The sequence below is a fragment of the Rissa tridactyla genome, chromosome 4, assembly GCF_028500815.1.
Source record: "Rissa tridactyla isolate bRisTri1 chromosome 4, bRisTri1.patW.cur.20221130, whole genome shotgun sequence".
Classification (NCBI taxonomy): Eukaryota; Metazoa; Chordata; class Aves; order Charadriiformes; family Laridae; genus Rissa; species Rissa tridactyla.
The window spans coordinates 42,798,688-42,822,151 of NC_071469.1; the positions used below are offsets into that span (position 1 = coordinate 42,798,688).

The 23,464-nt window shown below is 42.2% G+C and overlaps 1 protein-coding gene across 2 annotated transcripts in view; it reads left to right on the plus strand.

Moving 5' to 3' along the window:
• Window positions 1-23,464, plus strand: part of RGS6 (regulator of G protein signaling 6) — a 294,403-nt gene that overhangs the window by 203,446 nt on the left and 67,493 nt on the right. For both annotated transcript variants that reach the window (XM_054200650.1, XM_054200651.1), the window contains exons 4-10: window positions 9,436-9,486; window positions 10,879-10,985; window positions 13,753-13,804; window positions 16,515-16,579; window positions 19,522-19,598; window positions 22,600-22,681; window positions 23,210-23,284. In XM_054200650.1, coding sequence (XP_054056625.1) covers window positions 9,436-9,486; window positions 10,879-10,985; window positions 13,753-13,804; window positions 16,515-16,579; window positions 19,522-19,598; window positions 22,600-22,681; window positions 23,210-23,284 — 509 coding nt within the window. The remainder of the gene's footprint in view (window positions 1-9,435; window positions 9,487-10,878; window positions 10,986-13,752; window positions 13,805-16,514; window positions 16,580-19,521; window positions 19,599-22,599; window positions 22,682-23,209; window positions 23,285-23,464) is intronic.

Sequence of the window (23,464 nt, forward strand, 5' to 3'; positions counted from 1 at the left end):
GCAACGTGTCAGCATGAAGTTAGTTTCTTAAAAAGTTAGGTGATGCTAATTATCCTTATCTCTAATAGAGAGAACAGAAAATAATTTTGCTGCAGTTAACATGGAAGTCTCTGATCTTGTGAGAGAGAGATCTGTTGTGGCCAGAGCTCTTTAGGAGGTTTAAAAATGGAGTGATTTTGCAAACAGAATTACTGTGGAAATTCATAGCAACCCGGCATAGGCGAGGGCTACAGGGTCAGATCTCCTAGTGAATGAATATTGTGCCAAAATCATTAAAATGCTGCAGCTTTCAGAGCACTTTACTGTCTTGCAGCAGTCGGTGACATTTACACCTTTGCAGGGAAACTGTTATAGCGCTGGTGAGGGCGAGGAGGACCTTGATGTGACAGCCTTTAGAACACGCTCTGTGAACGAGGACGCAGTGTGAAGCGACCTGATAGTCACATGCTGAAATACACAAGTCACCTTCTACATTTTATTGATCTTCCTGTCTTCTGGAGAAGGAAATTTGCTATTAAAAATACTAATATATATGATTGAAATGACAGAAAAATTGCCTTTGATTTAAAGGCTGTGCGCATGAATTGCGTAGCAGTGAAAATGTTTTGGCCCTAACGAGATCTGACACGGGAATCTTCAAAAGCCCCAATTCCAGCAGTGCTCGGAGTTGCTTCCCTTGCTGTTTTGTTGCTGAATCATTTTGACAGCGTGAGGAGCGGCATTTAACTACTACTATATGGCAGAGAGCCAAACTGATAAGCTATACGAGCCACCTCAGTAGTCTGAGTAACGCAAAGGCAGAGCAGCCTGAAAAGCCACTGTAAATGTATGATCAATTGTAGGTGTAAAGGTACATCTGCAATTCTTAGCGATTTGTAAAAGGAGGTAACTTCTGATGCTACCACTAAATGTTCTAACTGTTGCTGCCGGGAGGCTGGGACTGCAAGGTACAGTTTTGCTGCCTCTTGTGTACCTTTATAATGGCACTCAAGGCAATGTGCTCGTCTTCTGGGGGTGTTACAGGAGGAACGGGTACGGCATGGAACGTCGCAAAGTGTGAAATTGTTAATCTGTTTTGTTTTGCCATTTTCCCCCCGTACTTGTTGTGACAGTCGTTTGTTCGGAGTTGCATTTGAGGAGGGCACAAGATTTGGACACGGGTCACACAGTATGTCTCTAAATTAGAGCAGGCCAAATTCTAGTGAAGCAAAGCAACAGCAGGGGGTATGGCAGGGCAGGGGTTATGATATATTCTGGGTTCTGGAGGGTGCGTGTATGTATGTGCTTGGGTCTGTCAGCATGTTTATTGCTGCCGGGCCTGTCTCTAGGTAGCACAGACCTGATAGCAGCTCAGGTTTTCCAAGGCAGGTGAGGAATGTTTAGCACAAATAAATCAGTGTGGCCGCTCCTGCAGTGGGACCGCTGCTTGGTATCTCCTGGTGCGAGCAAATGCCGGTGCGTAAGCAGTGAAAGGTGCTGGGCCGATGTGCCACAGCTCTGTCGAAGCAGAGTGAGAACAAGGCTGGGGCTGGCGTACCACCAAACGCTTCATATTGGTGCGGGTCAACTGGAAAAAGACCTTTTGCTGGTATTGCTTTTTTCCAGTTGGGGACCTGGTTTAATCTGTGCTGGCAGACCTCTCTCACTGGGATTAACTGTGTGTCCATCAAGAGGTTTGCTAGCTCAGCCTTACTAATGCCACTGTAGAACAATCATTTTAAACGCAGGGCGCTCAGCTAGTGGCATCCTTCTGCTCCTCAGCACTGGCTGCCTGCTTTTAAGTGTTGTTGGTGCAAGCCAGAAGCCTGTCTTAGGGTATGTTGTCTGCTTCTCGCTTTCACACCATGTACTGAATGATTTTCAGATGGGCAGCATAGTAATGAAAGCGGTCTGGCCGTGATATCTCTGAGATCTTGCAATCTAATTTATCTTTGTTACCTGGGTAAATTAGCCCATGCATAGCTCTGTTCTGCCTTGTCTGGTCGTTTATTGATTCCTGCCTTATGAAAATCTCCCTCTGTGGGTTGCATCATAGAGCGTATGCGTGCTCTGGTAGCCTGGCCCGTTTGATGAGAAGGCAGAAGTCCCTCCAAATAGCAGTTCAGAAGAAGGAGCTACTAACAGGGTGAAAGTATGCAAGGAGTTTGGATTTTGCAAATCCAAATCTGTCTTTCATATCCGTTTATATTTAAAATGCAGGCAGGAGAGATTGTGTGTGCGCATTATGTGTAAAATACATATTGGAGACAAAGATGGAATTTACACTGCAGTGCTGATGGTTAAATTGCGAATTTGCAGCCCATTACTTTGTAAGCTATTTCAAAGTGTGTTAGCACTCAGTTGCTAGAAATGCCTATTCAGTTCCTAGTTAGAGCACACGAGCAGCTCTGTGACTCCAGTGTGTTGCCCTCTCCCTGGTCTCGTTCCTGAGCCAATGCCCTCAGCTGCTCATCTTCTTTCCCCACCATGACTACCGAGCCCGTGCCATTGTCTCTCTCCTTGGAAGGTTACCTTCTGTCACTCTCCCAACACCACAAGTGTCTATCAACACTTCTCAGTGCAGCCGCAAGTCTGGGTCATTACTCCCTTTTGTGAAAGAATTTATGAATAGATTTGCTGTTAATTTTGCTTCAGGGCCTGGTGTCAGGGACAAGAATGCGCACGAGTCAAACATCAGAGTTGTTAATCTTAATAGGCTTTTGATAAATCTGTGATGGTTTTGCTTACACAGAAATGGACACTCATGCAAGAGAGGTACAGCGTGCTTTCTAAGTTCAAAAGCAACATACAAATCACAATGATTAGTATTTATATGGGACTCATCTCTGAAATAGTGACATTGGTATAAATGCGCAATCATACCGAACAGCTTTCTGTAGATAACAGTCAAGCAGACAGAGGAGGGATGAAGAAATGGTTGGAATGTCGTATCAGCCCAAATGCAGTGATAAATAACCCATGTCGTTGTCAGGAAAAGGCAGAGGATCAGAGATTTTGAACCCATTAAATTTACAAATATTCTGTCCTTGTCATCGTTTTGTCGTCCTGGAATGCTCACGTGCAACTTAGCTCAGTGTGCTGCTTTCCACCTTCTACCAAGCATCATCCTTACTTCACACAAAGTATGATATTTTCAAATTTTTTGTTACAAGAAAAGTAAATTGTAAATTCAAGCACTCAAAAGTTACGATGAACAAAAAGACTCCTTAGAAACTTTGGCGGCTTTGATCAAAAAGGGGTAACACTCCTGCTGCTGCTGATTGTTAATAATTCACAAACAAGATTTAAAGTGAATATAATGTAAAGGAAAATTGCTATTGCTAGAAGCTCTAAGCTGTTGTAGCTTTGATGATGCTCCTTGCTGACACTGAGTGGTGCAATTACCACATGCTGATAGAGGAGAGCTGCAATTACCACATTTTCTGAGTCAACTGCTGAGATTTTATTTTTAGTTGGCATTGGTATTTATTTGTGTGCTTATTGTAGGCAAATTCTGTAAAGTGCTTCCCCAATATTTGTAACAGAATACACAGGATAGACCTAGATATTCCCCCCTTTCCCCCCCACCAAAAAAAAAAAAAATTTAAAAAAAATCAGTGGTTTGCATTAAATCCCTCCTGTGAGCAGGAGTCTACACTTCCAACCAAGCTGAAATCGCTCTGTGAGTCAGTGGGGGGCTCTGTGTAAGAAAAATAGTACCAGGGAGTCCTGGAGGTCTTGAGAAATTTTGTATGAAATCATTTTGCCCTTTATCATGGATGATGTTCATTTGTTTATTTTTGTAAGCCCGGTGGTAAAAGTGTGGATAATCAATTAATCTTTTCGTCCTAGATTAACCAAGGACCCAGTGCTGTTTGGGGGGACCAAAACACATTATTACCATTTAATAGTCTGATTGCGATGTTTGGCAGGGTAGGAAGCAGCTTGAGTGGCTGCTCATACACCTATGCATGTATTCTTATGAGTCATTTTGACTGCTTGTGATTATTTTTATTTTTTTAGTCTCGCTTTTCTGATAGAAATATTATAAGACTGGTCTGAGCTCAGGAGCAAATTGTTTGGAAAATTTGTTGCTAAAATGGGTTCATCTGTTTTCAAGAATAAGTGACAGGAAGGAGAACACATTTTCACCTTTTCAACAAAATACTGTCTGAACCTTGAGTTTGGAGATGACTGACAGCAGAGGCTAGGCACAGAGCTTGTTTGCCCATAGTGTGTGTCACGGGGTGTGTAGATGGAGCTGAAGGTTTCACAGTTTTCATATTCCTTTTGTAAAATTAAAAAAAAAAAAAACAAACCAAAAAAAACCCAAAACAAAACAACCCCCCCCAAAAAAAAACCCAACCAAACAAACATAAAACCCCAACTACTATGCAAAAATATTTAATGTTTTTTAAAAATCATTAAGGTATGTTCAGGCAATATTAGGGTTACACTAACACTGGTAGAAGACAGAGGAAATAACCAAGCAATCTTATGTCCGTTCCTGTAGAGATGTATACGTGACAAATTCTTTCATAACATGATCAGACAGTATTTTTTAAATTGTTTTTAAGACATTATTTTCTTCAGTGTTAGTATTTGTCAGTGCAATGTGAAGCTGTGAATAATCTGAGATCCAAAGCATCCCACCTCAGGGCTCAGCTCAGCGACTCCCATGAGAGAGGACAGACTTTAGTCCCTGGTCACTGGTGCAGCACCTGTGGCACAAGATGTCCCATGTCAAATCACTGTGGAGCTCCACACAGCAGTGGGTACCAGCTCTGCCACCTCAGGACACTCAGCAAAAAATGCAGTTGTCTTATCAGGCCTAAGAAGAAATGCAAAAGATGCGCGTGTTTGCTGAAGTGTCAGAAATACTATTGTGGTTTTTATTTTTATACATGTGTGTGTGTTTGTACATATGTATGCCTTGTCAGGGACACGCCCCGTCCACTGGATGACAAGCAGACCCCACTGGTCCTGGCTCCTTTGCCCAGAACCAGCAGCACATCTTTAGAAATTGCTGGAGGAGAGCATGGCGTTCTGTCTGCCTTTGCTGTTTCACACAGTGCGTAGAAGATGGGCGAATCTGATTATAGGTGGCTCTGTGTTTTCCAAGCAATTCCTGGATTTTCTGGAAGAGGTAGAACAACTTAGGTTGCATAGAAAAGGTATCAAATACAGTGGTGGTGACTTACCTGATTAACTGCATCTTGCCCATGGCCTCACACCTTGTGAACTTTTTTTCTTTTAATTTATCTTTTCATGGCTGGCCACTCATTTGTCACGTTGACAGGCAGTGGCGTTCTGAGAACACTAGCTACTATTATAGGATCACTGAGGCCGAACAGAAAATGGAGAAGACAGCAAGAAATGTAAAACTGCTAGTGTGTCTCTGAACCAGGTAGATGGATAAATGGTCATTGTGAATCTGTTTGAGCATAAAAAATACAACTATTCTGTTGGTATCAAGCACCTTGATCTACTTCAGCTTCAAAGAAGAGCCTAAAGCAAAAAGATATATTTCATTATAGGTGAGAAGGAATAGATGTTCACAGGCTGTTGACTATCCTTGAACGGAGCATACTGATTCAGAGGAAATGTAGACGTATGGAGAGGAGCATAGAGGAGATGGGAGCCATTCCTTTACCGGGATATAGCAACTTTTTCTGTTTTGAAAACATGCCCAACTATTTGTTTTCAGAAGATCTCAAATGCCCTATTAGTGTTTAGTGGAAACATGTCAGGGTCAAGTGTTTCCCTTGGGTGTCTTCTGAAAGAGCTTGTGAACTGTGGAATCTGAAAATCTGCCAGAAAAGATCTTTTTGGGATGGTGAGTTATGTGAGGACTGTCTGTCAGGCTTAACCTACAGGAAAGGTTAAGATGAAGTTTTCTGGAAAATTTACAGATAAAGTAATCTGTGTCTTTGTCTGACAGAGTAGAGCCTTGTAAAAGACTCGCTCAAGTCTTCACCGTGTCTTATAAGGATAAATCTGAATTTTCTTATCTGAGAAAGGGCGTAAGTAGTGTTTCTAGGTGGGCAAAAGTAGATTGCGGAGACAGAAAGAGCTACAAGCAGAGGAAAAGCCAACGTGTGAGGGTAACCCTAAAAATTGAAGGTGGTGTGGGAGATGGCAGTAAAGAGTTTTCATTATGATTGAATATTAATTAGTGACATGGCTATTAATGATGACAGTAATTAACAGAGGAAGGAAAGACTTGTCATTGTCCTGAGGGTGAGTAATCAGTCTTGGCAGGTGATAAATAATGGTTCAGCAAACTCAGCAGAAAGATAATCTGTCTGCCTCAGGACAACTGGAGAACAGCTATAAAATCTTCCAGGCTCTTGGCAACATTCAGGAATGACTTCATGTTTTTAACGGAGACAAATTAAAATCCCTGCTCTCAAGTCCTGCTTATATTCCGGAGTGGTCGGGCTGATCACGGGAGTTCTGGTTGAGTCAGTGACTTCAGTTTACTTGCCCCTTTAAACCTTTCTTTTTTAATCTTACTAGCAGGGGGAAGAAAGACAGGGCAACCGGCTTTCACCGGTACTTGAATTTTTCATTGTAGTTTGATGAAAATTGAATAGATTCCTCAAAAGAGGTGTAGAGCTGGGGACGTGATAATTCTATGTAAAAATGGAGTGGGACTTAATCCTGCATTAAGTATTCCTGTGTATCTGAAGAGGGATCATGCAGAATGCACTTCACCTCCCTTGAGCAAAGCAATGCGCTACTCTAGATGATTTTCAGATATCGGCTGTCGCATCACTTGGCAATACAATGCCTAAGAGATCACTGCAAGCCTGTAATCTGAGACCAAAATCAGGAGAAATAGTGGACTTCTTAGTTTGGGGGATGAACAAAAAAAGCAAGAAAGATTCTGTTTTTACTTGAAACAAAGACAGCATTTTGTGAGGTTTTGTTTTGTTTCTAACAATGCGGAAGCACTTCAGTTTGAGTCTTCTAGATTGGTTTTCTAACCTCAAATGTTTGGTTCTATCTTTAGGATATTTTTGTTTTGTAAAAGGCAAAAGGAAACAACAGTGTTTATAAAATAGAATATTTTATTAACAAACTTGCCAAAACAACAGTTATTGGCTCTGAACATTTCTCCCATATGTTATTCAGCTAGCACTGTTCACTGGAGGTGTTCTCATCTAGCAGGTAGTTTTGGATCCCTCAGACATCTTTTTTCTGAATAAATTTACTATTCTCAAAAAAATGATGGGACTTTAGGATGCAGAGGCAGGAAAGTGCTGTCACCATTGCCGGAGGCATTGGTTAGATGTTCTGCAAGGTACTGCCTGCAGTTCTGGTGCCCCCAGTGCAGAGAAACGGAACTTAAATTTGAAAAGTTGCTGAATGATAAAGTAGAGGGAGGAGACTAAAGGAGTTTGGTTGGTTGAGTGAAGTGGAGGTAGGGAGGCAATGTGTCAGCCCTCTGTAGAAACCCTTAGGAGGAACTATCAAGGATGGAGAACAATTCGTTCCATTAACTGATAATACAGGTATGACATCAAATGCATATAAAAAAAGGGAAAAAAAAGGGTTCTGGAATAACTTTCCAAGTAGGATCTTGTCAATTTGAATTGCTCTTAGATGGAGTTGGGAAGCATGGAGAGTGACTAGAGAGCTGAGAGTACAAGCTTGTGAGATTGGTGGTGCTTTAGTATCTGGTTTGTTGATACCTACGAGGCAGATTGAGACAATGCCCAGCTGCTGCTTGTTGGTCACATCTGTTTGCCCAGTATTTAAGTGAAAGCAGATGCTTCCCTCATCTTCAGGAGCTCTGTTGATTGCCTGTGGGGGACAAGTAAGTTGTTTTACCAGCCCTGGGTGGGAGAGGAGGGAGGTCAGGTCCATATTCCTCCTTGCTGCTGAAGTCTGCCTGGAGAGGGTTTACTGGTGCGCCTTGCAGAGTTGTGGGTCAACTTGCATTGGCCGGGGAGCGGGAGCTGCCACCCCCTTCTGCGTGGGCTAGAACCCACATTTCTAGTGTGAATTTCACCTGTATGGGAGAGTCACTCAGACCTGAAGGTATTGCAAGGGCCTGGGACACTAGCAATGCCTGTTGCCTCTCTCTCTGTGGCACATCATACTTGTGACTCCTGGCCTTCCTTGTATTTAAAGTTTATGAGGGTGTGGGGATGCTCTGAGCCCATGGAAAGCAAAATGTTCTTCAGACCTTTTCTGGAACAGGCATCATGTGGCGTATCCTATTTCTTGAAGTAGCCACCATGTCTGATCTCAGAAGTGCTCCATGCAAATGAGGTTCTCCAGGGTTTGTTTAGTAAGCCGGAACCATACGGTTGATCAGTTCCTTTTCTCATATGCTGTCTTCAACCAATGTATCTCTCACAAAGCACAGCACTAAGTATTACTTAGTAATACTAAGTATTAAGAATGTGAATGCAAATATTTCTCAAAAATTGACTGTATGCTGGGAAGGACTTAGTGTTAGGACTGCATCCAGACACACGTCGTTATGTTGTGCTGCAGGCAGCCATAACTCGGCACGGGCTTGCTAAATTGCCTCCAAGGGCCTTTGCTGATTGAGTTTGACTTTGGACAAGTCATGTTAGCTGACTTGTACACACCATTATGTTTCATTTTAGGCTTAGCTTTCTGAATATGGGGTTTAACTAAATTTGGTGCCCTGTCACGCTGTATTTTGATAAAAGGCCTTCGCTTCTACTGAACAGCGACAAGTTCTCCACTTCTATGACTTTCATGGGAGCAAGAGAGAGGTAGTATACATGCAGAGAATCAATCCTAGAGATCTTTGTGCTGTTTATAAGAATAGCAACAAGCTTTGTACTCCTTGATGGGCCCTGAAAACCTATTAAGCTACCTCATGGGCCTTAAAGACTCACTTCTCTGCTCCTGGCCACCATGCTGCTGGTGCGATCGCTAGAAGGTGACAGCTCAACAGTGGTTCAGTTAAAGGGACAATGAATCGCACTTCCTTCTCCAAGACATTGCTTGTCTTTGACATAAGCGAGACTTTCCTCTATCTTTTTTTGACTGATAACTTGGTTCTGTACTTCTAGATTATTGCCTCTGATGTAACAGGTGCAAGGTACCAGTAAACTTCCTTCACCTTGCTACCTAGCACCTGCAGAAACATAACTCCCTGTATGCTAAAATGAGAGAGAAGCAACTGGGAGAGAAAAAGTTACATGGAACCATTGGAGTAATATCTGCCTTAAAGTATATCAAGGCTCCTATTACACGGAATCCTTCTTGGGACTTAGTACCTGTCAATAACTGTGTAATTAGAGTATGGCACAAGAAGGAAAAACGTTCTGAAAGCCCAGCGGAGATAAAAATGGAAAGGGAATAAAATTCACATCAGTTCTACTGTATCTGTCTCAATGTTATCTCTTTCTATGGCTCTCAAACCTTGTGGTCTCAGCATTTAATGCTTTCTTCACTTTTTTTTTTTAGGTGCTGATATTGTGCAGTGGCTTATGAAGAACCTCAGCATTGAGGATCCAGGTAAGGTGACCAGCTGGGGAGGAACAGCTGCTTCATCTGTATTGTGTCTGCCATTAGACAGTAGATAATATTTTGCTGCGGTCTAAAATGCCAGTAGAACAAAGTTGATTTAAGCATTGGAGGGAAGGAGGAGGGAAAAGAGATAAAAATCAACGTCTTAATTAAGTCTAATGCCTTACACTGCAACAACCAAAAAGCACTTTGTAGGAGTCTTAGCCTGTCTGTGAAATTGTTGCTGCCTAAGAAAGCCTGGTTGATTTTAAGGTTGTTCCCAGACATAGAAAAGAAGTGGTGGATGTGGTTAAGCAGGCAAACGCAGTGGCAGGTTTTCATGATATGGAGAAAGGTAGCCATGACTGAAAGGACATACTGGCCAAGGATGACACAGACACCATCGTGGGACCACATGATGGCTGCGAATTTATCACAGCAGATAGATAAATGGATAATCAGCCATAAACAGTGATCAGTGTATGGGTCCAGTTCAAAGAGTTCACTCTTCAGAGAAATGAAAATTGTTTTGGCACAGTTAAGAACTACTGGGAAAAGAAAGATTGGGAAAAAGGAGGAAAGATCTGCAGGTCCAGAAGTTTCTTTTCCTTTTCTGAAATGGGAAAAAAAATCCAGCATCTTACCTCCCGGTTTGTTTCTGCTGCCTACTGTCACCATGTAAAAGCAGAGACAGAGGCAGTGTTTTTTCACCCAGGGCGTCCCCATACACACATCCCTTCTCATGAGTCCAGTCAAGTCTCAAATCTGAATTTCAGCTGCAGACAGTAACTTTATTATCTGCCTGGGGGCACATGAGCAGGTGATGTGTATTTTGCAAGTCTGAGAAAGTTGATGTAGCTTTTCACAGCTGACATTGGCTGAAAATCTGTGCAGATGTACCTCTGGTTGTGAAGGTTGCCCTGACAGTTGTTGGATACGTGCTCCCCTTTACCTCAGCACCATTTCCTCTAACAAATGGCAATGCTGCAGTGTCAGGATTTGTCTTTATGAATAAACATCCTGCTATTGACCTAGTGTTGTATGTGTTTGTCACATTTGATAGAGGCAAGTGGCGTTCACTGATGGAACAGGCTTCTTGTCAGCTGTCACCTGTGGTGGATAATGTGCTTTGAATTGGATTTCAGACTCTAGAACTGGTGTGTGACAATTTGTAGACGTAAAACCAGCAGGTTAAACATTTGAGCAGTGTTTCTTCTGTATTGTAAGGCTGATTTCTGCTCTCCTGCCTTGTGTGGTAGAAGGTGTCAGGATGCGGTGTGGGTACGGAGAGGCATGAGTGCACCAGGTCTTCATGTGAATCATTGCCAGGGCTGCCGCTGCAAGCAGAGTGTGCAGTGTGTGTCTTCCTGACATATCCCTGCTGTTCTCCCTCTTTCACAGGGGAAGCAATACACTTGGGAAGTCTTATCGCTGCACAGGGTTATGTCTTTCCGATCTCAGACCACGTCCTTACCCTGAAAGATGATGGGACGTTCTATCGTTTCCAGGTTGGTGAGCCCTCTGCCTTCCTTGTGGCCCCTTCTACTGTCCCTGCAGTAATACTGCTGAAATTACCCGCTCTTTATCCTTAAGCATCCATTAGGTCTATGAAGACAGGGATTGAAGCTGTCTTGGTAGAGGCCTTAGGATGTTATGTAGTCCCTTCATAAAGATCTGCTCTTTTCTACTTTCTGACCCAGTTTTTACATAAATGAACTGATATGTCCTGTGATTGTTTTTCATACGTGATTTCAACACTGTTGTACTCAGAGTTGAACAAAACCAGGAGAAAGAAAATGACTTTCAGGTTCTAACTCTGATACAGAATTGAGTAGCCACCCTCCTGTGAAAAACGGACCAAGGCAAACTTTGGAGTTGGACATTCAAGCTCTGGCATAGCAGAAAATTCAAATTTTTATCCTCTCTTGGTCACAATTGGTGTGGGAAGGGGCAAGCTTCAGGCTTTGGCTCTTTTACAGAAGATTTGTAACCTTGGCAGTCACCTAAGCTGGGACATCTCTATCCCTCAGTGTCCCTGTGCCTCCAGATGTGTTCAATTTTTAAAGCATCCTGCACTTGAGTTCCATGTCCTTTCCAAAAACTGCTGCTGTCAACCTTCTAGATAACTGTTTGTGCTGCAACAACTGCTTTTGGACAGATTGTATAACTTTGAAAAAAAGCAATAAGTTCAGACCTGGAGTCCTACTGCCTAATCCTGCTGGCTGAATTTGTATTTTTCTGTTAGGTGATCCCAGCCAGCTCCCTTACCTTTCCTGTGACCTCTCTTCTGTTCACCCTCCCATTTCTCCTTTACGTTTATTTTCTCTTATTTAGTTTTTATTTGAAAAGCCTGTTCTCCTCTTTGCATCTGATGTTGCTGCTGCTCATGCTCACTGTCCTACAGCTAATCATAGAATCATAGAATCTTCATGGTTGGAAAGGACCTTTGAGATCATCGAGTCCAACCATACACACACAGAAAAAACCCCTACGATCTCTGTCACTAGAGCATGCCCCGAAGTGCCAAATCTGACGTTTCTTAAATACCTCTAGGGATGGTGACTCAGCCACCTCCCTGGGCAGGCTGTTCCAGTGCTTGACCACTCTTTCAGTAAAGTAATTCTTCCTAATATCTAACCTAAACCTCCCCTGCCGCAACTTCAGACCATTTCCTCTGGTCCTGTCATTATTCACCTGGGAGAAGAGGCCAACACCCACCTCTCTACAACCTCCTTTCAGGTAGTTGTAGAGGGCAATGAGGTCTCCCCTCAGCCTCCTCTTCTCCAAGCTAAACATGCCCAGCTCCCTCAGCCTCTCCTCATATCACTTGGCCTCCAGACCCCTCACCAGCCTGGTAGCTCTAATGTGGTATTGTGTTATCACATGAGACCAATGGCACCGTGAACAAAGAAGCCCAGGAGATCACAGACCTCCCCTTATCTCCCCCCACCTTCTGGTTACTTGGCATCATTCAGGCTAAGATTTTTCATGACAGCTCCCTTGCTTTTCTCAAAGTCCTATTCCTCCTGTCGTGCAAGACTTGACAGAAGCAGGGATAATACCGATTGTCCATTTAGTTGTATTTGTCTCTCTTTTAAAAGAATGACACCGTAAGAAGTTGTCCTGTGCAGGTCTCAGAAGCTAGATTTTAAAAGCAGAGTATAATTTAATTTCTTTTCGTTATTTTAAGCCCATGTAAACTACATCATCAAATTGTCTTGACTGCTTATTGACTTTTCTTTTCTTTTCCTTATCTTTTCTACAACTTTTGCTTATTCTTTGCCTGTTGTCACTTCCTGTGACAGTTCTCCTCAGCCGTTTTCTGCAAAAATAACACGATAGAATCATTTTTCTTTTCCATTAGTCTCTTCTTGCCACTTTCTACCTCAACATCAGTCCCTCCTTCCAACAGTAGCTCATCATCTTGTGAAGTTCGTAAGATATATATCAGTGAGGAGCATTGAATCCTGTATTGTTTGATCCCTCCATGTTTTCTCACTGTACTTTGGTGCAAGGAATAGTCTTTGTGTGTGTAATATCCTATGCCCGTTTGTGGCATTACATCAGTAACACAAAACCGTGTTTTGTAATTTGTGTGATCACAGGAACATTATTTTTCATTCATGTTAAAACTGAAATACAGCCACACGTAGGTAATATCTTGTAATTAATTGTAACAACTGCAATATGCAGACCTGGATAGAAAACAAAAGCAGTAAGCTTAGCAGGACTTCTGCTTTCAGAACGAGACTAATCAGCTGAGTTTTGACCTCTGACATCTGTTATATTTAAAAAGTAAAATGTTTTCTAGGCTGCCAACTACACTGGTACCTGCTCCAAAAAAACAAGTGGTGTTTAGCATATATAAAAGGCTATAAGGATTCTCCTGCTCCTAAAAAAAAAAAAAAAAAATAATAAAATTCTAGGTGCCTCTGAATTCCTCCTGGGGAAAGAGGAGGTTCTGGAGTAGATGATAAGAGGTCCACATTCAGATGAGATGGCAACAGGGTCTAAAATGTCATCAGGATAATGGACATCCTCCTCAAGAGGTGCTTGTATTACAGCATCTCTATTTACCTCCAGTGAGGAACGTTAAAGGTGATACCTTCCTGGAAAAGCTTCCTCGCGTTTACTGAGATCTGTGGCAGTGTTTCCCCTCAGGACAGAAGCTGGCCCATAGAATTTGTGATTCTTCCTTTTGTACTTGTAATGTTTTTCTGCATCTGAATTGTTTTTCATCTCTTAAATTAGAAAAATGCTTATGTTGTTTCTTAGGCACCGTACTTTTGGCCTTCAAACTGCTGGGAGCCAGAAAACACAGATTATGGTGAGAGTATACTTACTTCATTGTAGAAAGTTAGTACAGAAAGTTTGTGATGGAAAAAATTGTCTGTAAAATAATTACTGTTGGCCATCTAAAGCCTTCATCAGCAGAATTTCTTGTCAGACTGCAGCATCAGAGGCAGATTTGTGCCCATCTCAAGTACGTGAAGCAAAATCGCAGGGTGTCTCAAGCCCACAGAGCTGTAGCCATCGAGTTCACTGGGGCCAGGGTTTTACCTACCGTTACCTTCATTCTCCCGTAGCTGTGTTCGTTTCAGCAGGATTTATGGCAAACAGAATACTGCTCCTTGGGAGTCTTAAATAATACCAGTATTGCTTTTGTGGGAGAACATACTCTGATCTGTAGCTGAATCTGATATGTTGATCAATAAAAAGTTCCCTCATCTGGGCACTCATCTGGCTGATCAATAAACCAGTATATAACTGACGGCAACCTATAGTTAAAGTTCTTTGATATATAACATCAGACTTCTTTTTCCCATTTTTTTAAGATTACCAGCTGACAGCTGGTAAAAAAGAGAAGACTGAGCATGGTTTATGAGCTAATAAACTGCAACATGGTGTGTTAAACATGTGAGTGCCTGCAGACAGTGATAATACATAAAGAAAATATGTCAGTGTTGTTATCTTTAGCTGTCTGCATGCAATGTTGCTGTCTTTTGCAGAACTGTACTTCTTTCACAGTTAAATGATAAAATCAATTGTTGCATCCTGGTGTGGTGTTGGAAGAGGAAGTGAATCCATGTGTGTGCTCATAAAACAGGAGCTTCTGGAAGTGCTTCTTTTGAAATATCTTGTAATCTAAGATCAGTTTAGAACTCCTCCCTGAAAAATCAGGGTTTTTTTCTTTCCCCGGCAATAATTATTCATCATTGTGGATTCTGGAAATCATTTGCTGGGGTGGAGAAGTAGCCTGCAATGGTGTCTGTCATGTAATAGTTCATTTGCAGCCCTCATCTGCAGGGAAGCTAGCGTAGACTTACGTGTTTATCCCAGTAAGGGAACTGCTTAGGAGAAAACGTGATGTTCATTATATGCAAAATAATTTCCAGATTTTACAGTCACCATATATAACTGTCTGAACTGTGCTAAATATTAGAATAACAATCCAAAGAGGGAAGTTCTGCTTTTTCCTATAATACCTGACTGCTTTTGCAGTCAAATTATTGCACTGCAAGGGCATTGAGTGGAACGGTACACTTCAAAATAAAGCCATATATGAGCTGACCCACAGCTGGACAAGCTGCAACTGCATTAGCTCTGAGCCCTGTAGTGACAGATTTTCATCTGCCCCAGAAATCTCTAACATATGCTTATAATCAGTCTTTGCATATCAGAGGTCTGTACAGATGGAGTCTTCCCAGGAATTAATCCCAAACTAGCAGTAGACCCAAATAAAACTGAAATCCCAGCAGCTCTTCATACTTTCTCTATTTGCATGGATCCACTCACAGGACAGGAACTAACTTGCTAATGGCAGGTCACTGCCTAACATGAAGAAATACTGTGAGATGACTGACTCTCACTTTATTTGGTGTTGTAAATGGTTTACAGATGAAACTGCTCTTCGGATGTATAAATACACATACACATGAACTGATCGTCTCTGGTTACCACGTGTTTTATGAAGCTTAGAATTGTAGGAATAGCATAGAATAGAATTACATGAGTAGCATGTTTTTATACATATATTTTTAAATAGAAGAATAGGTTTCCAATGGAAAACATCTATGACAGTGTCAGAAAATTGTATTTATCAGGAAACCAAAGCCCCATAGTTTTCAAAGAAAAGCAGAAATTTTCTCCAAAAGATTTATTGCAGTGTTATGTAGATGATGCTTTGCCTTCTGCTCCGCTCCAGCTTAGTATGCTGATGGGCAGTTAAGTACCTGGCCCTGCAGCACGGGAGAGAGCACAACACAAGGAAGCTCGAAAATGCACATTTAAATCCATCCCAAAATGAGAGCACTGGATACCTCTCTCGCGCAGAGTTCAGACCTGGCTGTATACCCAGGGTGTGCTGGGGACCTTGTGTTTCAGCCTGTAATGGAAATGGGGTGAGCTAGCAGTCCAGCTGAGGCTTTCCCAGCAGGCAGCCCGGGACTGGTTTGGTGTCATGCACTGGGCTTATCGTGACCCTCAGAATCCCAAACCACATCAGTTTCTGCAGTGTCTGCCTATGGTGAAATGCGAGAAGGCTTTTCTTAACAGTTTGAAATGCGTAGAATAAGTGGATGAAGCATATGAAAAAAAACCGCTCAGATCCTGCCTTTAAGATCTGGCCCGTATTTCTGTTTTCATTTCAGTATCCTGATTATTTTTTTTCTTTTTTAAACAAAAGGGGAAAAGAAGTGCAGGGCTGCTCGCTTTGGCAGGCATATCCCCAAAGTGCTGAGGGGAACAGGTTGCTAATGCTAAATCTTTTACCAGCCCCAGAAGCAATTGTGCCTTTCTCAAACATCTTGTTAGGTCCTGGCATCTACTCTCAGCACTTTTAAATGAGATGTCCCAGATGTTTACGGCCTCCGAGATTACTAGGGGGTAACGTCAGCTGGGTATTCAGCCCTCTCGTTCCTTGCCTCATGTTGCTTTCTGATGAGAACAAACTGTGCATGGGGTGCTTTTTTCTTTTTTTAAGATCTAGTACTAATAATCTGTCTGTAATTTGTTTTCCTTTCTGTTTCTCCCTTTAGCCATCTATCTTTGCAAACGGACGATGCAGAACAAAGCTAGGCTGGAGCTGGCGGATTATGAAGCCGTAGGTACACTGCTGCTAGAGTTTAAAGCTGAGGGGCGCAGGGAGAGCTTTGCTTGCCAGTTGAGTGCTGCCATTTTGTGCCTTGGGGTCAGCCTTTACTGTGTCTTTTTTTTTTTTTCAGTTGTCAAAATTGTATTGAGGTTGATCTGGAACATGATTGGGGAACATCCCCGGCTTTGCAACATCTCAAATTAAAGCATCTGCTGTACAGCCAGATCGCCAAGACTTGGGGAGATTACATAGAGGTTTACATTGGTTTCCTCTTTCCAGTTAACAGTTCCTGGTTTATATAGCAGATATTAACACATGAAAATGATGACTTTCGGGTGCATTATTGGGCAATTAAGTTGCTGATGACTCATCTAGTTACAGACCTTAAAAGGAAATTTTTCAGATTTTAGACTTGCGCTGTTTTCAATATGCCATATAAAAACTATTGCGCAAGCTTATTCAGGGCATGTTTTCTGTTATGAAATGATTATCCATAAAAATATCCTCAACCTTGTCTTCAGATTGTGCAGGGTTTTGTTGGATAGGAGTGGGAAGATGGCGGCAGGAGGGGCAGGGCTGGTGTGAGTGTAATGTTCTGACCAGCTGAACTTTTCTTTCTATTATATTGACTTCTTTTTTTTGCTAGCTCAACAGTGTACCAGCTGAATTTCAAATGTGAAGGTTTTTGTTGGAGTGTTTGTTTACAAAGCTGGTTCTGGGGGACTTCTGGGTTTGTGTTTATTACAATGAAAACATTTATATTGCAGATATTTTAGGGGTTTTTTCCATGTATGAACTTTTTCCCTCTCCCTTATCTTCCACATTTTGGGGCTTTTGTGCACGTGGATATATATACATGCCATTTCGTCCTTCCAGTGAAGAGCATGCAAAAATCACCACTTACCTAGTCTACCCTGGAAATGCATCCAGAGTTCCCACGAGTTCTAATCTTGAAGTATGGGCATAAAGGAAGGAATATAATAATCTGCATGCACTTACACATCCTTTTGCTGAGCTTTCGCTTCTGAATATTGTTGATTTCATTATTAAAACCATTAAAATTGCTTAGAGCCAACCAATTAACTGTAAGTACTCTAAAGATCTATCATAAAGCAACAAAAGGCCGTTCAGCAGCACACACACTCCCACACACATGCAGCGAGGCTATGGCTAAGTACTTTTGCACGTCGCTGTCTACTGAGAGTAGCAATGCTCCAGTGATGGCAAATAATTAGATCTTGGCAGTCTCTCATTTTTCTTGTGAATATTGCATTGCACAATTAGAGACTGCTTCTGCATTCAAACTTTGCTCTCTTAATTAGAGACAATCAGATAAGAATGGCACCGACTCTTCCGAGTCATTATGGGCGCTGAAGCAGATCATGCAATGGAGATATAAGCTGAGCACAAGGGAGAGAAACAGGAGTGGGAAGGAGCCCTGTATATTTAATACACATTTTTGGAGATGTAATATGAGAATGCTTCCCCGTGGGCATCGGCACTGACCTGGAGTTTCCACAGACAGTCTCTACAAAGCACCTCAGGGGACATCTTCTCATTTTTAGGTTCTGCTTGCAGGATTCATAGGCAACCCCTAACCCCATTTATACTGGAAGAGCAGGGGTCTTGATGATATGATTAGGCTTGCATAATTGCATTCCATTTTGTTTCTAATTGGCCAAACATAAGCGTGATTCAAATATTGCTTCAATTGGGGATGTTTCATTGGCTTCAGCATATTTATTCCAGAGGGCACATGTGAACATAATTTAAAATAAAATTAAAAAAAAAGAAACCCACAAAAAATTGGTTTTGCAGATAATTACAAGTAGTTCTTCCTTGTAGCCACAGTTAAGGAAATCATCACGCTTCAGCACAGCTGTAAATCATTTGCTTAACTGTTTTTTTTCCTTGTATATGGACTGAAACTCTTACATGGACTTGGTGGTAACAGGGCCAAGCTTTATTCCTTGTGTTATACAAGAGTTCAAAATAAATAGGAGAAAGGTTTCTTCTAGCATTGAAATGCATGCGCTTAAGCACTTTCTTGAAATAAAGGGAACAGGTGTAAAAAGAAAATCAATAGTGTTCATTTCAGTGAAAATTTGCAACAGTTGAACCAGCTGTAATGGAGAAGAGCATCAGGTTAATGGTCTCCTAGGCCTCCTTGTCAGGGTGGGTGTGGATATGTGGCTTTGGGGGGCTATTTGAGCCTGAAATTCTGTTCACGTCCTGAGTTATCTTGAGTTGTGATGAAGTCACATCCACCTCCAAATGTTCAGATCACAACGCTCTCTGTAATGGGTCTGGACCAGAGCTCTTACTTCAGACGCAGAGCGAGGCTGCATCTGGACCCAGTCTTTGCAGCGAGCGACGTTCATTGTTCAGACAAACAAGCTATTTCCTTTTATGAATCATCCTGGCAATCCCCAGCCTTCAGTGTTGTGCAGCTGCGTGATGCTCTCGGCAGTGAGCAGGACCGGGGAAAGCAAGGGATGCTCAGGCTTTGCACCTTAGCAAAAAGCCTGAAGAGAAGAGAGTGGTGGGGGGGAGGAAGGGAAAGTAGGGATGAGAGGGAAACGTGCAGGTGGCAGCCATCTGCTGTCAGAAATGAAAGTCATCAGCTTCACAAAGCTTCTCAGTGTTATCTTTTGGGAACAAGTCCATCACTATTTTCATAGCAGAGCTCAGGCTGTCTTCATCACGCTCCATTACTTCTCCCTGACAGGGCCCTCTTGGCTGCAGCCTGAAAGGATGTGTTACAGCCTTGCTTTGCCTGCAGGATAGTTCACCTGAAACCAACTCCGACTTCCGTGTCTTCAGTTTTCCAGCTTAAAAAAAAAAAAAAGGAATAAACTAAGCAGCCTACACACTAACTGTGCTCTTAAGCAGCAGTTATAATTACAGGGATTAATTGATTAATTGTTCTTACTATTTTCATCTTTTGTCAGGAAAACTTAGCAAGACTTCAGAGAGCATTTGCAAGAAAGTGGGAATTCATCTTCATGCAAGCTGAGGCCCAAGTGAAGTGAGTAATCCTGGAGCACTAAACTGCACCAGTATTTAGAGCTGTGAAGGGAAGGGGATTCTGTAAAGATAATATTTTTCTGTCAAAGCCTTTACTGCGACTAAGCTCAGAAGGTGTTGGTGAATTTTAATCACCAGCAGACCAGAAAGAATAGAGAGCCAATTCTGAAGGTTTGTGCCAGAATCCAAAAGATGGATTTAATTATCTGTACATGGAAATGTTGGTCAGGAGCTCCTGGAACTGGATTCATCATGGGAGCTTGGGCAGTTCACTTGCCTGTTCTGCTTCTACTTTTGTGTAGTGTTTTTGTTTTGTGTAAATGGCGAGAACAGAACTTTATCGTCTGTCTGCGTTACTCCATGCTTGTAAAGTATTTCTGAGTTTAAAAATACTGCCACTTGAAAGTGATTATAAGGGTGGTATTTACAGTAGACTGGATTTGGTTTTCTCCTTTATACCAGTCCCCATTGGACTCCATTGTACCTCTACTCTGTGTAGTCTGACTTGTGCTACTAAATTAGTGTGGAAAATTGGGTACCACTTATATGAAACTTCCTTAGATTTAGTATTTGGGTTTTTGCTTTTCTCTGATCATAATTGAAACCTACATTTTTTTTCCTCATCTCCCCTTGTGAAAATAGTTTGAAGCCTCTTAATGTTTTGAACATGTTTTCATTATTGCTTCAAAATGGGTATGGTCCAGGGTAGACTTGTGTCTACAAACTAGTGTCTAAACCCCTACACGTCTGTTTCATGCGAGTAGTTGTCACCTATAAAATGGAAAAGTTGGTGCATGAGAACACCAGTACTGACATTCTGTACCACTAGAAAGAATTTGCACTTTCAGCATTAGATGCTAAAAAGTTAAGGAACATAATTGCTTGAGGGTGTGGCCGAGGTATGTGTCTCCATCTTTGATTAACTCTTTGGAATTTTGATTAATTCTTTACTTAATAATATTGTAATTATGCACTATTTAAGTACATAGTAATTATCCTTTAAATTACAAGGTAATTAAGAGATTTTTTCTGACCAGAATGACAGTGTTCTGTTTGGAAGAGAAAATTAGAAGTTACGATAGCAATTGTACTTTCAGTTACTTAAAAGTTTACTGTCAAGATAAGAAAAAAAATCAACAACCAACCTTAAGTCAAAACAGAATTCTGCATTCTGTCTACAGCATACAGCTATTACCTAAGAAAGAAATGTAAATATCTATTCTTTATGTGATCACTAATGCTTAGTCATCTTTTCTGCATTATGTTTTCATTGAAACGTAAGTATGGACTGGCCACTGTCAACTTTTTTTGCTGGCTAGTTTCAGCTTCTTGGTTCCCAGTTCACGTAATGCTTCAGTCATCAGATTTCCAACAAGGCAATGCTGGAATTCACAGTGTAATTCACCGTCCTGAATTATCTGAAAAGGAAAACCAAACAGAAATACATGAAAACACTCCTCCTGCTTATCAAGTTCTGCTTCACCTTCCGTGTCTTCGTTTGCACATACATGGCTCAAAAACTGCATCCACATTTGTGTCTTTGTAGTTTAAAATGTGAATTGGGGATTTGAGCCGAGAACCTGGGTTCAGCACTAAGAACCCATGAAGACAATTCATGGAGCCTTCAAAGAGCCCCTCCAGTTTGTGTGCACTGTGTGGTGTGAGGTTGGCAGAAGACTTCACCCTCCCCTTTGGCCGGGCACGAAGGGCTCACTCCAAAACAAGAGGTTTTGGGCTGGTGTCCATGTTTGCTCTTCAGCGCAATGCAGCGACTGCTGTCTGACAGCGGGTACAGAGCCTGTACAGAGCTGGTTTCTCATCCCAGCCTTGCAGAGGTGATATCCAGAGAGTGATCCCAAACTTCGTAGGACTCGGGTTTTTTTATGGGGAGGAGTGTTCAGAAACTTCCATTTCAGACCCCCATTGGTACATTCCCAGCACAGACTTAGCTAAGGATCACTGCCCCTCCTTAAGAAAAACAGGAGAGGGGAGAACCTAATGGTCAGAAATCCCAGCTCGCATGGGTTTTTTTCCCCACCCTTTTGATTCTTCCGGGTGGCAGCAGTGCAGGAATCCAGCACAGGGACACTGTCAGCTTTTCGATCCTCCTCTGGAGATGAAAGCGGTTCCTCTTTTCCTGTGCCTCATCCAGGTAGATCTTGCAAGCCGGTGGTGACTTTGCTGTGCTTGTGTAGAGCTGAGCACAGGAGTGGGGCACCAGACACACATTGCTCAGTGCTGCCGAGAGACAGGGGAGCAGTTGCTCTGAACATCCCCCGGCAGCCTTTGCATGTACTTCGAGTGAGTCGACTCACTGGCTGCATCAGGGATGAAATTATTGGGTTGCAGTTGTGCTGGCCCAGTTGCACGTCTCTTGAGTGAGCACTGGCTTGCACGAGGCCATGCAGCAAGTTTGGCCACCTGTGCTGTCACCCTTCCCTCCACCAACCCCAGGGCGGGCGGGCAGAGCCCGAAGGAGCGTGTCCTCAGGTGCTGCCTGTGATGTTGCTGCTGGGAATGCCTGGGATAGCTGCCCCTTCGCAGTCTATGGTCATACCAGCAGTGCTACTGGGGCACCTGGGTGCAACGGGACCTCCCGACATGGACCTCCGTCTGGCAGCAGCCAAGAGCTTCACCTGGAGTAAAGAGGTCCCGGTGTGTCTCTGGACAGAGCCAAAGACAAACATGAACTTCCCCAGCTTGCCAAATCAGGGTCTGGGAACGGAGTACCAGGAAAGGTCGTTTTCCTCACCAGATGAAAAAGCAGAGGTTAAAATAAATTTCCCACCTTAATAGGAAAATCTCTTTTGATACATATTGGAGCAAACATCAGTGATATTTTGTTCATGGCACATGGCCTTGCAAGTGGGACTGTGACATTTCTGTACAAAAAAGTGGATTTATGAATTTTTTTTGTCACAGGGTTAAAACCCCAGCTAGGAACAGTAACAAAGAAAAGCATACTTGTATGTTGACTCATATGTCTACGCTTTTGTTTTCAGAATCGACAGGAAAAAGGATAAAACAGAAAGAAAGATTTTGGACAGCCAGGAAAGAGCATTCTGGGATGTGCACAGGCCTGTGGTAAAGCTCTTTTTTACTGATGAGACTTTCCAGGTTTTTACAGGAAAGTTTTGATACTAGTAAACACTGTGCCATTTATTGCACAAAGACATTACCTTTAAAGTCACCACGTGGATTTTTGCTCTCAGTTCAAAACAAGCTCAGTGTCTACAAGATTATTTTAAGACTTTCTAGGCGTGTGAATGCATGGAACGCTTGATTTGGAAATACGTGATAAACATTAAGTTTTGAAGATTATTTATTGTGTGTACAAAAGAAAAGCAGCTTACCCAGTTTGGCTCAGACCTCCTAGAAAAAGCTCTCCTCTTAGCTGAGAGATTTCCTTTTGGTGGCAAAGTTATGAGTAAATGGATTTGATGCTGAGATGCCGACTTTGGGTATATGCACTCTCTTGTTTAGGAAGCATAATTGATGGGATGCAAACTTCAGGAAAGAATTTTGGACAAGTATATTTTCGTATATTTTAGAAAGGTAAGGTAGTGTGTGGATTGTAAACGGAGGGCTAATACGATTGCCATCTCTTTTCAGCCGGGCTGTGTGAACACCACAGAAATGGACATTAGAAAATGTCGTCGTATGAAAAACCCACAGAAGGTGAAAAAGGTCAGTTTGAGTTTCTGGGGGTTTTTTTTGTTTTTTTAAAGGCAAATCATACTTGACACCTACAGTAGATCAGAGTTTCCCGATAGGAACAAAAAAAAGTGTTTTGCAAATATCAATTGTGTTTTGTTCTAATCTGTGAATTTAGTATTCCTGTTTTGCCATCAGAGGGGTACAGTCTGG